This window comes from Staurois parvus, unplaced genomic scaffold (genome assembly GCF_062004578.1).
Source record: "Staurois parvus isolate SC_StPar_1 unplaced genomic scaffold, SC_StPar_1.0 ptg000362l, whole genome shotgun sequence".
NCBI lineage: Eukaryota > Metazoa > Chordata > Amphibia > Anura > Ranidae > Staurois > Staurois parvus.
The window spans coordinates 586,946-605,809 of NW_028318158.1; the positions used below are offsets into that span (position 1 = coordinate 586,946).

At 41.1% G+C, this 18,864-nt stretch overlaps 1 protein-coding gene across 1 annotated transcript in view; it reads left to right on the plus strand.

The window, feature by feature from the left end:
- SPATA17 (spermatogenesis associated 17) overlaps positions 1-9,428 on the plus strand; it is a 210,180-nt gene extending 200,752 nt beyond the window's left edge. Inside the window, exon 10 of the mRNA XM_089685004.1 lies at positions 9,241-9,428. Coding sequence (XP_089541130.1) covers positions 9,241-9,321 — 81 coding nt within the window. The 3' untranslated portion in view covers positions 9,322-9,428. The remainder of the gene's footprint in view (positions 1-9,240) is intronic.
- Positions 9,429-18,864: the final 9,436 nt, after the last annotated feature.

Genomic DNA, 18,864 nt, shown 5'->3' on the forward strand with positions numbered 1-18,864 from the left:
ACAACTTTATATGTCCCTCAAGATGTACGCTATATGCTAAAAAAAGAAATGAAAAAGATCATCAGTTTGCCAACACTGTACATAAAATTTGTCCTGCCACGGAGACGTGATTTTACCTTTTTTTTCCCCCTTAACTTTGTTATCTAGACCATGCTTTGAATTTATCCTTGTTATTGCAGATCAGTCCTATTTGCTTTATTTTCCTAGAATCGGTCAATTGCACCATTAGCTTTGTTAAATCGCATACATTTAATTAAGCTGTATAAATTAACATTTTTCTTCAAGCAGAGATTTCTTCCATTTCCCATTTTGGGTGATTGCTTCTCCTCCTACATGTGTGGCTGGGGAATCTTGACAAATTTTAAAAGTTTAAATGCTTTTTAGAAGTCATCAGTTCATATTCTTTAGGGGGTCCTGAAATCGGTTTTTATATTCTGCAAATGTCAGTTTCTGGGAATCTTGATCAAAAGTCACAGAGGAAATTCGTCTGGCTTTGCCGGCAAGAAAGGAACAATTTGACAGTTATTATAAATATATTAACTTATATCTGTAGAGTGTGTGTACGTGTGTATTATGTTTGAGTGTATTATGTCTACTTGCACGATTTAATTATTTTAAATTTAAAGAAGAACTATAATACTTTTTTAGGATTACTTTTTTAAGTTATCTATCTATAGATGGATAGATTGTATATGCAGTGACAGGCTGTCACTGTGAAAAGATGCAGATATTGCCTTTTTCAGCAGTAAAAAGGGTCCCCCAACAGGTATGAAACTGACTGGAGACAGGTGTGTTGCCCACAAAAGAGAGCATCCTCTGGTCAGGCAATGCACCCTCCCTAGGATACAAATTGCTGAAGGAGCAGCATGTCTGCTTGCTGACTTGTGGGAAGCTTGTGTCCAGACCTTTCTGGCCCACATGTACTATAGGAATACAGTGGCTGTGTCCGTGTAGCCACATGTCCTAACAAAGTAAAATGGGACTCCGTCTTGGAGATGAACACAGCACCTGTGCATCCTTGTGCCAGTAAAAGATGGCCTTGCATGGGGCATGGAGCAAATTGCCCCATTAGTACAGGATGAAGGGGGAACACTCATTTTCTTAATTTTTTACAGTACCTTGCAGTTGGCGTTCTCTGAACAGCAGGCCTTTTACAAATCAATGAAGGGAAAAACTGGAAAACATGTTAAAAGGAGCCTAAAGCTCCACCTGCTTGCTGGATATGATAATACATATTGCTCGTATGCAACAGAGCATACATACCTGACTTCAAAAAAACAGAAGCTGAAAATATATTTTTTGTCAATTTTTTTTTAAATTTAAGTTTTAGGCCCCTTTCACAGTGATGGTCCGATAGAGTTCACCTGTCAGTTTTTCAGGAATATCGGTAGTTCTCTATGGAGCGGTGGGTGTCAGCAGGCACCCGCCGACATCCAATCCTGTACACTAACAACAGACGGATTGGGGATCCATTCCCCATCCGTCTGGCGGATACAATGACAGGTCATCCGTTTCCATCCGACAGCCCCATAGAAAAGAGCAGGCTGTGTCTGTGTCCACTCTGCAGCAGCGGAGCAGACACAGACCTGTCATGCGCTTGTTCAGCGGGGATCAGCGGAGAAATCCCCTGCTGCAAGCGGATCTGCTGACAGGTCTGCCCCGTCTGAAAGGGGTCTTAGTCCTGACCACAATTACAGAAGCGAATCACTTCACTTTACATTCGTATTTATTTAATCACGTATTTCAATAATCGGGCTTACAAGCTTGCATATGTTTTGTGTAATCATAAGCTAATAAAGGAAATTACCAAAAAAACCATCCGCACTCTGATCACATCAGCATTCACAAAGCTTTATTGTTCCAGATCAAGATCACAAAAGAGATCAAGCCTCACTATAATAATAATTATAATAATAATCATCATCATCATCTAATACAGCTGCATTCACATAGCCAAAGTGATTGGAATCTCTTCATTAATATCAAGCAAATTAGCAAGAAAATTAAAAGCAAATCAGGCAGCCTTTCAGTTAGCAAAGTCTATGCAACAGCTTTTTTTTGTATACTGTATGTGTGACCTCTGCGCCTTTGTTCATGGATGGTTTCTCACAGGTTCGATACAGAATTAAAGCATATCTAAAGAACAAATTATTCCAACATGACTGTAAAACCTCACTTTTTTACTTAAAATAAAAAAAAAGTCATACTTAACTGCTATGTGCAATTGTTTTGCACAGAGCAACTCTGATCCTCCTCTTCTCGGTTCCCCCGCTGGCGCTCTTGGCTCTTTCTTCTCATCCAGTGCCCCAATAGGAAGCCGCTTCCTATGGGGGCACTCATGCGGTCTCGCTCCCAGTAAACATCCAATAGGGAGAAAGGGTTCCCAGCAAAATGGCAGCAGCAGGTATGCAGACTTGGGAACAGAGATCACACTATCGTATTCAACAAGAAAAGAAATGTTAGGTGCTAAATTTACCAAAAGTGAAATATCAGATTTTGGGCAGGCTATCTTTTACTTTGCAGACAACAATTCTATGATAAAACAGTTTTATTGTATATAACGGAAAAACAGTGAGAAACTGTATTTCAAATATTAATTTACACTGTCCAGATATGTTGTTACCAAGCCTGATCACCAAATACAGGAATTAATTTTATAGGATATTTTACATATATTCTTTTCGCTTGTGAGTGCATAGTAGCATGTTTTCGAATTAGCAAGTAAGAATAGTTCCTTTTATTTTACAATAAGGATCAGTTAATGTATGATTCAGGATCTGGAATTCTGGCAAATCTGTGCCCTCTGCTATGCAAAATTTTGCCAAATAATTGTTCAGCTTATAGAGATATAATAGATATAGTATATGGAAAATTCCTACTGCATTATGAGAACTATTTGACTTCAGCTGATCAATTGTGATATGCTGACTTGGAGGAGGGTCTGTACACAATATAAATAAAAGGCAGTTATTGTACATCATGATAATGTAAGGTGCCTATGTTATGCACTGTGCTATCTCTGAGCATTAGGAAAGCAATCTATTGATTGACCAGAAGTTAGTGATTACTGTATGGACAGAGTATCAAGAGAGTAGACATTCCCACACTAATATGATCTGGTATATAAGAGTCCTTCCCTGGAGAGTGGAAGAGTTGTGAAGCTTGAAAGGCCATCTGGAAAGTAAAAGGGGGAAATATTACACACTTACTATGCCTTCATGCCTAGATCATTTCTCAATACACTGGGAGCTTCTAGGCCATATTCTGCAACGCCCTATGGGCTGTCTGAGTGGCTGATCAGACTAAGACTCGGCTCCCATCCCCTGTACATACAGACTGACTTCTACCCATGGTGGTCATCTAAGGAATTCTCATACACCACCCTCCAACAGTCCTCACCACTGGCTCTTCACAAGGGCACCAGACCTGAAAAGCATAGGGGGTTATTTACTAAAACTGCAGAAACCAATCAGCTTCAATTTTTTTTGGCAAAGCCTAATTGAAAAAGCTGAAGTTAGAAGCTGATAGGCCATCATGTACAGCTGCACCATCTGTTTTAGTAAATCTCCCCCAAACTGTGCTCTGTTAGTGTATCTATGTCTGTTTCACACCTTGCCTCACTTCAATTCACACAACACAGATGCATAGACACTGCCACTGGAGATGAGGCACACACACTTCTGAGAACTACTCAGCCCCACATTATAATATCTTGACCAGCAGATCAGACACTACTTTAACAACAGCAACATTACTTTTCCCTGATTGTTGCATCTGGTGCTATCTAGCAGTCCATCTCCACAAAAGCCCTTCTTAAACACAGCTATATAGCACAATCTTTGAGGATCATGGTACTTGTCCCGTGTGCCCTTCTGGATGGGGAAAACTCCATTGACCAACCACTTGACAGGCTTACAAGACTTACGCACACATAGAAAGTTGTTACTGTTTTGACTGCCTTTACATATACCAATAACAGTTGCCATTTATCCTGACCCAGGGAAAACTTTCCACCAGTCAGAGGGCAGAACATCTGTCACCATACTACAGTGGGAGAATGAGGGTTAATTCCTTTAAAACCTTGGATCACCTCCTTACATGTAAACAATTCAAGAGACCCTTTTACCATTTCACTTGTGCGTATTGTTCACCATGATCTGCGGGGAATATATACTTGTTGGGGGTTGATTCCAATCTCGGATGAATCTCATTTTGAGCAATCCAATCTGCTCCTTATTAAAAAGGGAATTCTCTTGACTCCTTCCTTTTCCCTCCTCCATCCCCAATATATACAGACTGCTGTGCTGTTGTATGACCCTTTCATGCCTTGTGCCTTAACTTTAGAATAAAGATAAGCTTGGATTTGTTCCGACCTTAGGTTTAGACCAAACCCAGAAGGAAGTTCTCACTCCCACCCACTGCCACCCAATCAACTGCGGCCAAGGCATTGCCCACTTCTTAGCTGCGTGTACACAAAGGGGCAGGGATGCTCATGACACTATTGACCTAATAGAGCCATGTAGTGATATAAGGTCAGTGTCATTTACTTTATATGACCATGTCACCATATTAGGTCAGTGAGCATCCCTGCCCCTTTGTGTACATGCAACTGAGGGGTGGGAAATGTCCTAGCTGCAGTTGATTGGCAGTTGTGGGCAGGAGTGACACCAGATTCGGTTTGAATCTATGTTTGGGGTAGATTTACTAAATCTGGTGCAGCTGTGCATGGTGGCCAATCAGCTTCAGCTTGTTCAATTAGGTTTTGACAATAGGACTTGGAAGTTGATTGGTTTCTATGCAGAATTGCACCAGATTTTGCACGCTCCTGTTTTAGTAAATAACCCTCTCAGAGCTCATCCTTACGCTAGGTCAGCCTTTCTTAACTTTTGGAATAATTTTCACGTATTGGGGAAGCCCTGCTAAATTATTACATCTCAAGCTCGCAGCAAATTTTGTGGTCAATAAGTTGTAAATATAATAATACTTAAGTGAATAAAGAGTGTAGTATATCTAGCATATTTGACAGAGCAGGTCGTTTTTTTAACACTCCCTGCACTGTAAGAAGAAAATGTTTCAGCAACAATCATGAAATGGAACAAAAAATAGTAATGGATATTAAAGAAACTCAAATAGTGAAACTTTAGTGCCCCTCACATTGGTGGTCAGTGGAAAAGAGCCTTCTTATATTGGTAGTTGGTGTACTGGTCCATTATATTGATGGTTATTGGGAGAAGGACCCCTTAAATTAATGGTCAGTGGGAAAAGGACAATCTTACATTCTTGTCCAGTAGGAAAACTGCTGCTTCACACACAGCTAAAAAGATAATTGATATCAGTGGTTACTGGGAATTAGAAGCTCTTCATTGCTCAAGGAACCCCTAAACCTGTGGAAGAACCTCGGGGTTCCATGGAACCCTGGTTGAGAAATCCTCTTCTAGATGTACTCACTGGTGTAGTATTGTCAGGACATGGAGTGTGCTTGAATTCTTACTCTAAGTAGCCCTGGTTGTCTGTAGACAGAAAGATCACAAATGTGAGCTGAATCGGCCACTGCAAACTTTACATTAGTAAATGTACATTTCTTTCTGTAGGTGAGGGTGCACTTAATATACAAACGTGTAAAAGCCAGGGGAATCACGCTGCTCAATATTTCATGCAGGCAGCTGTTTAAGCAGCATGGTAAAATTAATAATCCAGCTTTTTTTAGCATATTTAAACTGTATATAAAGTAACCTTTCCATGTGTATGAAGTGCACAGACTGCGCAGAAGCCAACAACCATAGCAACACGTCTGTTTCATGCAGTCCAGCCACAACATGTTCCATTTACAAGGTGAGCTAGGAGTCATATTACATAATCCGCCACAATTTATGAGAATAAGAAATATCACTTTATGTTTCTGGGCATTAATTAGTGGAAATTACTGGAAACAATCAGGAAATTGATGTCAATTGCTCCTGTTGCCAAAGAAACTGGACAGTTTAGGACCTCCGTTATGGTAATCATCATAATTATCATTCATTACCAGTTGGTTTGGTTGTGTGGATTAACTCTGACATGGCCGGACTGTTATTCCAAAAAGAAAATATTATTCCTAAGGGCTCATGCACACAGGCACATTTAGGTGTACATCACAAACATTTTGCAGATTTCTGTGCCCAGGAGCCACAGGTATTGACATGCAGCCTAATTGTCTGACAACCTTTCATTGATCTGTACAGGCTGCTGGCCACGGTTGTACACCAACACCTGTGACTCCAGGTACAGAAATACGCTGAATTCCTGTGTGGTGTGCCCTTGTGCATGAGCCATTAGGACAATGGTTGTGTTCTTGTTTGCTCATTTATTATTATACAGGATTTATATAGCCCCAACAGTGTGTGCTGTGCTTTACAAAATGAAGGTAGACATTACAGTTACAATACAATTTGGTACAAGAGGAATCAGAGGGCCCTGCTCATTAAAGCTTACAATCTAGGAGACATCCACTCCTGTACGCTTGTAATCACTTGGACGTGTGGTTGCAGTTGTATCACTCACCCCCCAAAGGGTCCGCTCAGTGGTCCCAAGGTTCTTTCCTATGCTGATGTATCTGCAGCCAGGCACACTATCTCAATCACTCTTCTGGCTCAATTAATGGTTTAGGGGTATCTTTTTTTGATGCTTTATTATAACTTGAACTTGGATGGGGTGCGGGATAACTGTGGGATACTCCAGCAATGCAAAGTAGAAACTTGAGGACGCTTCTCACTTTCTAAAAGCTCTTTTGTGCAGTCCTTGCAACAGCAAATAATGGACTGGGCTACACAGGAATACAATAAGAAATGTACATCTTTTAGTACAGGCTGACACAGATGCAAGAGGGATAGCAGCAGCACACAGTCACTGGGATCTCACACACCGGTCTGTACTCACAAATGACCCTGCATAGTTGGGTACCTCCTTCCAAAATCAGCCAGACACGTCTCCTATGGTTTGTTCAGACCAGAACCCCAGATAAACCCCTCGATCAGCTCCAGCAAAGTTCAGCAGAATAGGTCCCCCAGGTAACACAGCTGGGACCTTGATGTACAAGACATGCATCTGGACTGCCCAGAAGAGTAGCAGCCGTTCAGACTGGGAACATCTCCTCCTGGACAAGAACCTTACTGTTTCAAGCCTTAGACTATTTATGCACTCACCAGCCATCTACTGGGCACTCTTTCCCCGGGTTTGGCTGGGACAGCATGCATTTTCAAGCTGCCTATTTGACTCTTCCAGTCCACTACATTCCAGAACTCTCCAGGAGGCATGGGGAAGAAGTCAAATCTGCAACCAAGTAGACACAGGACAGCCCAAAATAAGCACAAGCTGCTCACCTAATTACAGCAGAGCTACAGGAACTAAATTTACCTAACCTAACTAGCAGGTGCTACACAGGCATACAGTTGTGGCGTCTGCCATTGATTTGTATTATTATTATATTATTATACAGGATTTACATAGCGCCAACAGTTTGCGCAGCGCTTTACAATATTAGGGACACAGTGCAGGCTGCTGGCTGTATGCTACCACCTGTGACTCCCAGGAGCAGAAATACACTGAATTGCTGTGGTGTTCAAATGTGTCTGTGTTCATGAACCGTACACTGATTAAAGTTAATTCCATTCAGGATGTTATATTCCATGTTAGGGGAAGTCCTGTAGCAGCCAAGCTGTGCAAGCTTTCATTCAATTAATCCCCAGTGATCTTGCCATAAAGGTCTTTGTTAAGGCATTTTCTGTTGTGGGGTGACAACTGTTTCCTGTGTCATCCTGTAGCATGCTCCTCTGGTGTAGACTATAAACATGGTACAGATATGGTTCACTGTTGTCACCGGGAAGCCGATTCAAAGAAGTGAGGTGTAGCTGACGCTGGAGAGAGTGCATTTTGACAGGAAGGGTCTGAAACAATCTGGAGGAGGTCAGCAGCAGTGAGAACCAAAAAAGGTGTAAAAACAAAAAAAAGTATTGTATAAAAACTAATAAAAGCAATTGTTTATGACGCACAATGGTTCAGCCAGGGCTTTTTTTCAGCTGGAACTTGGAGGAATTGAGTTCCATCACCTCCGGCTCAGGCCCTCTGCTCACCACTGTTACTTGTAAACACAGAAGTCCGGCTTCTGTGATTACACGTGACAGCTGGTCTCCCAACGGCTCCCACAGATCTGATCCCCTGAGTGTCTCCCACTGAGTGCAAGATGAGGACAAGCGAGATACAAGTACCCAGGGTGCAGTTCGGATGCCTACACCCACACTGGACGTTCTCCCTGTAAGCGAGAAAGGCGTAGTCATCTACAGTGTATTTGGAGGTACTAGAGCCAACTGGGTGCTTCAGCTTACTGCAACAACTAAAGTAAGACATGTGTAAGATGCACTCTGTGTGTAGCACACCCCTGAACTTTGCATTCTGTATGCAGTGCACCCCAGAACCCTGTACTATGTATGTAGTGCACCCCTGAACTCTGCATGTAGCACACCCCTGAACTCTGCGCTCTGTACGTAATTCACTCCTGCTATTTAATGCCCCTTGAAGACCATACCTCTGTTAGTGAAATTTGACCACACCCACTATTTCATGTAGTTTGGAGGGTGTGTTTGTGTGTGCGTGTGTGTGTGTGTGTGTGGGGGGGGGGGGTCGTGGTTAAGTCCTGGCACCTATTTTCTGAGAAATAAAGCCCTGGGTTTAGCAAACTAAATGTCATCCAGTTGGCGCTTACATCTACTTTAGTTCAGTTATTTATTCACTATGACATCTTTAGCTGTTTTAATAACTTGTGCAAGTATCTGAATCTGTCTGGATAGACAGCCTATCATGCCTATCATGTTCTGCACAGCATCAAGCATTAGGAGCCAATCAGGCTTTGCTATGCAGTGTGCTATATGGGCATTAGAAATCGAGTGAGCAAAGGGATCCTTGGGCTGCTTCTCCTTCGTTGTCTACTCAGCAAACCTGGGCTGTGCTTTGGACAAAACTGTGCTGCAGCTGCTTTGGAGATTGAGGATTTCACTGTGTTGTCTGGCAGGGGTGCCTGGATCACATGGCCACACAGAATTATACATCTATTTCTAAGAAATATTACTCATTCATTTTTAGTCTCATCTTTTCAATGGTCTAAATATCAGGACTGTCCTTTTCTAAGCAAAAACACATGAAATATGATGTTAATCGAAGAAGAAAAATAAATATGCAGCAACGAATACCTTGTTCTGTTTCTTTTAGGACTTCCAGGCCACCTTCACGGCTGTCCCACTTTTCGATAAATATTGGCGCATGTATTCCAAGGCGGGGAAAGCAGTATAAGTTCTTCTCTACTACACAAGAAGACAAGAGGAATGGGTTATGTACCGTACAGTCTTTTATCATAAATGTATTATAAAGATATAACAATAAAAGTATTTTGTGTGTTTTTTGTGTGTGTTGTTTGTTTTCCTGCAACCCCTAATATCGCAATCTGATACCATGATCTAATGTGTATAAAGGAAGGGTGCAATGAGAAACTATGGTGGCTTCTAAAAGTACTAGTTCCCTGGCTGTCATGCTGATCCAGATTCACTTTCTAACTTAGTGACTTCAGAGCAAATAGAACCAGGACAGCCAGGCAAGTAGCGTTTTTTGGATAAGTCTCCATATTTTTGTCTGTACCTATTAATTGGGCAACTATGTGGCAAACGAGGTTTAATGTTGATAAATTTAGGTGATGCACTTGGGGACTAAGAATATGCATGCATCATACATACTAGGGGGAGTACAACTGGGGGAATCAATGGTGGAGGAGGATCTGGGAGTTCTGGTAATCTTATTAGTGGCATGCAATGCCAAGCTGCAAGCAAAATCCTATCTTGTATTAAAAGAGGTATAGACTCCAGAGAGAGAGAGATCATATTACCCCGGTACAAATCATTAGTAAGACCTCATCTGGAATATGCAGTTCAGTTCTGGGCACCAATTCACAAAAAGAACATTGGGGAACTGGAGAAAGTACAGAGAAGGGAAACCAAACTGATAAGAGGCATGGAGGAGCTCAGCTATGAGGAAAGATTAGAGGAACTGAATTTATTCTCTCTTGAGAAGAGGAGATTAAGGGGGAATATGATCAACATGTATAAATACATCAGTGGTTCATATAGTGAACTCGGTGTAGAGCTATTCACCCTGAGGTCATCACAGAGGACAAGGGGGCAGTCTTTACGTCTGGAGGAAAAGAAATTTACTCTCCAAACACGGAAACGTTTCTTCACAGTGAGAGCTGTGAAAATGTGGAATAGACTCCCTCAGGAGTTGGTTCTGGCCAGCTCAGTGGATTGCTTTAAAAAAGGCCTGGATTCTTTCTTAGATACACAGAATATAACTGGTTACTAACAATTATAGGTAAAGTTGATCCAGGGAATATCCGATTGCCTCTCGGGGGATCAGGAAGGAATTTTTTCCCCTGCAGAAGCAAATTAAATCATGCTTTGCTGGGTTTTTTGCCTTTCTCTGGATCAACTGTGGGTATAGGATTATAGCTTTTTTTTAATGGTTGAATTGGATGGACTTTTGTCTTTTTTCAGCCAGACTAACTATGCAACTATGTAACTGCACTCTTAATGGCCGGCATGCCGCCCATTGAGAGAGCTGTGCCGCAGCTGTAACTCCCCTGGGCATGTGCGGGAGTGACATCATCACGGATTGGCCATTCAAAAGACCAGAGCCAACGAACCTGTAAGGAAGACCGGGTGAAGATGGATTCCTTGTCAGAGGTGACAGGGCGCCGCTGGAGGGATCCTTTTCACAGGTAAATCTGTCATAAGGCACAGCATACTAGCACATTATGCCTTTACCCTGCAGGGGGACCAGTTTTTTTTCAAATATGGTTTGCTACTGCTTTAAAATGATATCACAGTAGTAGCCTTTTACTTTTAATATAACTAAAAGTCTGCTCCTGCATCTTATTTAACTGTGTGTGTATTTAAGCTTGAGATATTGAACTCTGTATACAACATAGTAGTCTGTCTGCTAAAAATGTGAAATTACACCTTGAGCATAAAAGGTGAAAACACTTTTTTGAAAATTGTATTCTTTAGCCCAGAACACACACTATATTGCCAAAAATTTGCAGACAACTGATCAACATACCTATATGGACATCTCATTCCAGAACCATGAGCATTAATATGGAGTTTTCCCCTTTTTGCAGTTAAATTTACTCTTCTTGGAATTCTTTCCACAAGATTTTGAAATGTGTCCATGTGAATTCACCATCAACAATTCAGTCAAAAGAGATGAATAAGAAGACCTTGCTCACAGTCAGCTTTTCAGTTCATCTCAGAAAGCTGTTCAGTAGGGTTGAGGTCACAGCTCTATGAAGGTGACTTGAGTTTCAAAACTCTTAAAACCATGTCTTGATGGAGCTGGCTTTGTACACAAGGGAATAATCATGCTGGAACAAGAAACGGCCTTCCCCAAACAGTTACCCCAAGGTTGGAAGAGCACAATTGTCTAAAATGTCATTGAATGATGTACCAATAATCATACCCTTCAAAGGAAATACCTGAACTCATTCATTTGGAGGTACTTTTGGCCAGACAGAGTAACATACTGTACATACAATCACATATACAATACACACGTCTTGAAAAAGTATTCATATTCCTTGAAATTTTCCACATTTTGTCATGTTACAACTAAAAATGTAAACGTATTTTATTGGGATTTTATGTGATAGACCAACACAAAGTAGCACATAATTGTGAAGTGGAAGGAAAATGATAAATGGTTTTAAAATTTTTTTACAAATAAATATCTGAAAAGTGTGGCATGCATTTGTATTCAGGCCCCTTTACTCTGATACCCCTAACTAAAATCTAGTGGAACCAATTGCCTTCAGAAGTCACCTAATTAGCAGATGGAGTCCACCTGTGTGTAATTTAATCTCAGTATAATTACAGCTGTTCTGTGAAGCCCTCAGAGATTTGTTAGAGAACATTAGTGAATAAACAGCATCATGAAGGCCAAGGAACGCACCAGATAGGTCAGGGATAAAGTTGTGGACATGTTTTGAACATCTCACAGAGCACTGTTCAATCCATCATCTGAAAATGGAAAGACTATGGCAAAACTGCAAACCTACCAAGACATGGCAGTCCACTTAAACTGACAGACAAGGAGGGCATTAATCAGAGAAGCAGCCAAGAGGCCCATGTTAACTCTGAAGGAGCTGCAGAGGTCCACATGACAACTATTAGTGGTGCACTCCTCAAATCTGGCCTTTATGGAAGAGTGGCAAAAGGAAAGCCATTGTTGAAAGAAAGCCATAGAAGTCCTGTTTGCGAGAAGCCATGTGGGGGACACAGCAAACATGTGGAAGAAGGTGCTCTGGTCAGAAGAGACCAAAATTTAACTTTTTGGCCTAAAAATAAAATGCGATGCGTGGCGGAAAACTAACACTGCACATCACCCTGAACACACCATCCCCACTGTGAAACATAGTGGCAGCATCATGTTGTGGGGATGCTTTCCTTCAGTAGGTACAGAGAAGCTGGTTAGAGTTGATGGTAAGATGGATTGAGCCAAATACAGGGCACTCGTTGAAACCTGTTAGAGGGTACAAAAGACTTTAGACTGGGGCGGAGGTTCACCTTTCAGCAGGACAATGACCCTAAACATACAGCGAGAGCTACAATGGAGTGGTTTAGATCAAAGCATAGCCATGTGTTAGAATGGCCCAGTCACAGTCCAGACCTAAATCCAATTGAGAATCTGTGGCAAGACTTGAAAATTGCTGTTCACAGACGCTCTCCATCCAATCTGACAGAGCTTGAGCTATTTTGCAAAGAAGAATGGGCAAAAAGTTCACTCTCTAGATATGCAAAGCTGGTGGAGACATCCCCAAAAAGACTTGCAGCTGTAATTGCAGTGAAAGGTGGTTCTACAAAGTATTGACTCCGGGGGGCTGAATACAAATGCACACCACACTTTTCAGATATTTATTTGTAAAAAGTGTTGAAAACCATTTATCATTTTCCTTCCGCTTTTCAATTATGTGCCACTTAGTGTTGGTCTATCACATAAAATCCCAAAAACATATATTTAAGTTTTGGTTGTAACATGACAAAATGTGGAAAATTTCAAGGGGTATGAATACTTTTTCAAGGCACTGTATATATATATATACAGTATATATATATATATATATATATCTACATACACAAAAACGAATATATACATAATCTCCATATATTTCCTTTACAATAAGTAGTGTCCCCTCCTGCTGTCTCGGAGACATTGCTACATTAAACATAGGTCATTCTACCCCATTTCATTTGCAAGATAAAAACCTAACTTTATTGAACATTTCGTCAGCCCTCACACCATAAAAGATGAGCGATGTAGGTGGCATTTTAAGAATACAGAGAAAAAGTTGTAGGCTGAGAACGGCATTAAATCTTACTGAAAAAAGTCTGCTGTCCTTTTGCTCTTGTCACCGTTTTATGAATGTAACATTTTGAAAAGTTTGTCTTTCTGAACTGCAACAGGAAATTAATTTCATTTAATACCGGTAAGTGAGAAACAGGCCCTTCTGGACTCAGATTTAATTTCGCCAAATAAATGTGAGTGCTTTCTCCAGTGAGGTGGTGGGGGCTGTAAAAAGGGGGTTTTTGTACACAAAACCTGTTGATGAATAAAAGGTGGCGGTGATTTTTAGCCCGCAGTGCTGTCTATTTGATTGCTGTCGCTGGAGAGCAGTTCATCGCTTTACAATAATTCACTCTGTGCCGCTTTTCACCTTCGAACGACAATATGCCATCAGGGCGATTAGAAATGGCAAAAGCCTCTATCGGATTAAAATGGTTTTATTTATTGATAAAAATATCTTGCTCTGTAAGAAAGGCTCACACTCATGTGGATTGCTTGAGGATTTTTCATTGCAAAATGAACCATTTAACGAAGAACTCTAAACTGAACACAAAACAACTAAAAGCAAATTTGGAAAAACAATGATCCAAAACACTGTGTATGGAGTCTCCATAACTCTGACAGTCATACGTGTGGAACAATTAAAAATATTAGGACCTATATCTAATCACTCTGTATGATTACTCCGCAGCAAGCAAAGGCTAAGATTACCTGGACCAGGAGCAACAAAATAAAATTGCTCTGGCAAAATCAACTACTTCATGTTTCAGTCATCATGATACAATGGAGCAGAGGTGGGCACAGTTACAGTATGGCGCCCATTGACACCCTATTGATTCCTAAGGGTCATGTCACTTTTTGGTAGATACTGGAGAATAAGGCCTAGTTTACACTCGCAGTTGAGGGTGGTTAAAAAAAACATGGATGTGCTGCATTTTTATCCAATGCGAAAGTGTACATGAGGCCTAAAATCAACAATCCCTGGAATTCATAAAGATTGGCGCAGGCAGATTTAGCGAAAGTGTCTCGCATGCATTCTAACAGTGGTTAAGAATGCTCCAAATTCATGCACCTGTCTAGAATATGTACTTGAATTTGGCTCATGATGTGCCACTTTTAGAATGCACATGAGCTACTTTCACAAAATATATCTTAGTTTTTCTCTCTGTATGCCAAAAGAGAGTTAGTTGTAATTGGCTCCACGTTTACATTTGATGCATTCAAGGCAACAAGGCAGCATAAAATTGGTGCATTTTAGAACAGTCTGAATCTGATGCACAAGTTGCTGTCATAATCAAAAGTGTCATAAATGCTTCATGAATTTGGAGCAATACATTAACAAGAGGGATTAACACCAGAAAAGTAGCACAGCAGCTTTTATTGAATTCCTCCCAATATCTCTCGGGGATCCTATTGATGAGTTCTGCACACCTGCTATGCCCATGATGATTGTCCCTCACTCTCCCTGCTGGGTTTTTTCATTTACCATAGGGCTTGTCACACCAGGTAGGCCATGTTGCGCTGACCAATGCAAGCTCAACACAAGAATACGTAGAAAAAAATTAGTCTCTGTGTGTCCTATTCACACCATTTATTTGTGTTGGTGTGCGTTGCAAAAAAACCAGCATGTCTGCATTTTTACAAATGTCAAGCTACAAGAATGCGAGTCAGTGCTCTGCAGCTGTTGTGCATAAAGCTGAATGTAATGCAATTTTGTGATATTTTAAAAAACACTGCGATGCGTTGTAACAACGCATTACACTGCCCCTAGATAACGCATGCAGCAGTGCATGCACACTATACAGACTGCAACGCACATCCACAAGTGAAAACAAGCCCTTATGTTAGTGAACATGCAATTGGAAGAGCTGGAGGTCATAAAGGTGGGTAGGCAGACATAAAACTCCCAGGTGGATAGGATTCCTAAGTAAGAACCAACACTACAAGAAACGTATCAATATTGTCACTAGCCAGGAAAGTTTCTTCTATGTCCCTCTCTGATTTTGTTTCACTGTTACTGGGGCCTGAGTTCCTTTGCTTGCACAGCTAAGCTCCACCAACGTCCATTCCCCGGTCAATTTAAATTTGCTTTACTTGCCACAGAGGTCCTGTTATTGGACAATGGAATGGCTAATGAAGGTTATAATCGGCACTTTCTACTATTAAAGCAGCCTTTATTAGCCATTTAAAGGTAGAGAAACCCTTGAAATAACTGTGTGGTCTCAAGGAGCCCCTGCTAGCAACTTAGTATCTACCAAATACCATACATTAGTGTGATGGTCACTGGGTGGAATGCTCCTACATTTGTGGTCATTGGGAACAATAGTACAGTAAAATGGTCAGCGCTAAAGCAATAGAAAAAAATAGGAAAAACGGGCAGCTTGCAGTAGGTCAGTATGCCAAACCCAGTACTAATAATTCTTATTTTGTGCTGGTCTTTTGTGGGTTATTTTTGAAAATGTAATTTCCCTTTTTCATATATTGTGGCAATTGCCTAGGAGTAAAGTCATGGTAAAATGGCATTTTATGTTTATATTTACCTTTTTTTAAATTTTTCATTCCATGATTATGGCTGCCGGTGTTTTTTTACCACAATAAAATGGTGCTCTCTGGCAGTGTGTTTGGCCTCCAACAATACTGCCATCATAGTGGTACCTGGTTCATGCCATTGGGAATGATAATGTTTTATCTCTGGGAAAATGGGCGTCACAATCTATGACTACAAGAATATGTCGTCCAGAATAGTTAGTGGCTCTCTAGTGTTTGTTGTACTTATTAACATGCTAATTAAGGAGACTCTATACCGGTCCCACGGTTCCCCTAAAGAAATGCATTTGCACAAACACATCAAGGTAGAGCTACGTGCTGACGTCACACCATTTCTTCTGATTTTGAAGCTGGTGGCCATCTCTGTAAGTTCACTGTTCTTTATGTTTTATTTTTATATGAAGATTTAATTAATTTTAAGTAAATACTACACTATATTTCCTTCTAGATTGTAAGCTCTAACAAGCAGAGCCCTCTGTTTCCTCTTATACCAAATTGTATTGTAACTGTTATGTCTACCTTCATTTTGTAAAGAGCTGAGCAAACTGTTGGCGCTATATACATCCTGTATAATAATAATATTTGGTCCCTTGGTGTGGCTTCATGCAGTGAGCGCTTCTCTCCTATACAACAAGTAGTAATACCAGGCAAATTCATACGTTGGTCTATATAAGCCCCTTTCTCCCGGGTTTTGGTGCATTTTGTGAGCCACTAGTGTATGGAGACAGTCCCCATTTCCTAGGGTTTTGCTATCCTGGAAAGAAACCTCTCCACTTGGGACCGAAGTGGCCAGGCCGCGCTTCACCCTCTGAAACAGATGCTGTTGGCATCTTGTCAGCCACATTTTTGACTGCATTGAACCGTGAGCGGTTTCCCTAAGCGGCGCTCTCTCAGTAGGGTGTTTGCAACGTTTGCATCCTGCTTAATACAAGTTTTTAAGTTTTATTGCAACCAGACTCTGTGTGTTCAGTGTCACCGCACCACGCTGCACCTCCCCACAAACATATATACACTGATATCCGTCCTATAAATAATTGCTTAATCAGCTTATTCAAATGCTCCATATTACTAATATAGAAACAAGATATACATAGATGTGTATAGTAAGTGCATTGTAAGTGTAAACAGATAATTAATCATTTTCAGCAGTTAATTGAATCATGTACTGAGTATGCAGCTTCTTTGTCTTTTAATCCTTTTCTATGTACCAGTTTAAGCTGGTGCCATGATAACTGCCCCAGGTTTCTTGTTTCAGGGTGGCTCCTTTCTCTTGCAACACCCTATGGAGTCCTTGCACCCTTGCATGCAGGGACTAGAATTGTGTGTCCCTACACTGCGTGCATCAATAGAAACACACAGCCCTTTGGCCTAAGATGGCAAGACACTCCCCTGCTTCTCCTCCCCCTCCCTTCTCCAAGCTAACAGACTGTTGGACTCTGCACTATCCAATGTTACCTCTTTCCTGTGAAGAATGGAATGTTCAGGAAAGCAGGACTGAGAGATTATAAACATAAACAGTTAACAACTTTCATTTCTATATCTTGTCCCCCTGATTTTTATGGAACTTTCTGCCTGCACTTCAATGATTTTTAGATGTCTACCCCGTATCCGAGAGGAGACGTGAACATTTTTTAAAGTCCCGGAGGGATTAGACACAGTACTTTGCAAATCTCCTGCATGGGGATTTGTTACTCTAGTGCTCCTCCCTGTTTCATTGCCAGGCCATATAGGACCCGGTTTGTTTTGTTCTTCATTATTGCTTGTTTCCATTAAGCTAAACATTTATATGGTACTGTTTTCTTTGCAGAAATGAAATGATTGCTATATAATTGTACTAACGCTTTGTGAATAGGGTCAATAAAAATGTACTGAATCGGAAAAAAAACATAAACAGGTGAATACTGTGAGTCAATTTCAGTGTTCATATTTTGCCCGGTGTCCCCCTTAAACTTACTTATGTGCATTGGACAACACTAGGATTAGTGGTGTGGAATGTGCCTCACATAAAGCAGAACAAATGTGATCCATAAAACGTCAAACGATCTGCACAGACACGTTTACATGATGTAAGGGCCGTGTTAGCTATTGTGCTGGAGGTGCAGTTATCTTTAAAGCGGTGCAGATGTTCTGGGTTATATAACATGACACAGCTCTCCAACTGGAACTGTTTAATTATAGGGATTTCTAGAGGGAATTCACACTAATTTTTCTCCTGAGATCTACATTAACATCATAATCTGACACTCTACTTCCTTTCTGAAAACCTCAACTTTAAAACAATGTAGGAATCATACAACCATTTTTTTACAGTGCTACTACTAGTGCCAATCGTTCAGCAGTGAAAAATCATTGGAGGGAGTTTGCCCCATTCTGTTTCAAATTTAGCTCCATTTTTGCGCCCTTTTTGATAAAACAGGATGGTAAAATAAACTGTGTAAATCTAATGTGTTTAATTTTGTGCTTCTGATGTATCCAACATGTAGAGGATATGTATAGGGCGCATCAATGGAAAAGGCTGTGGACCGAGAGATGTCAGCTGGGGATGGAGGAGACACTGGACAACAGGCACCAGGCAGCACTTCTAGGAGTTGAAGCAAACTCTGTATGTGGAAGAGGATAGAACAGGAAGGCACTTCTAAGTGCAGTATATCCAGAAGAATCTTTAATAATGACGGTTAGAAACAGTTACAAACTTGTAGTTAAAACAGGCTCAATAAAATCGTCAGAGTGCAGAGGCTCAATCCACCATGTGAGAACTCACTGTGCCGGCTAGCAGCTGCAGGGGAGCTGAGGATCAGATGTCCAAGATGGCCGCCGCAAATTCCGGGACCACTGGAGCGCACACAGTCACGCTGCCCAGCGTGCATTCCAGTGATCCCGGGAACTTGCGCCTTCCTGATG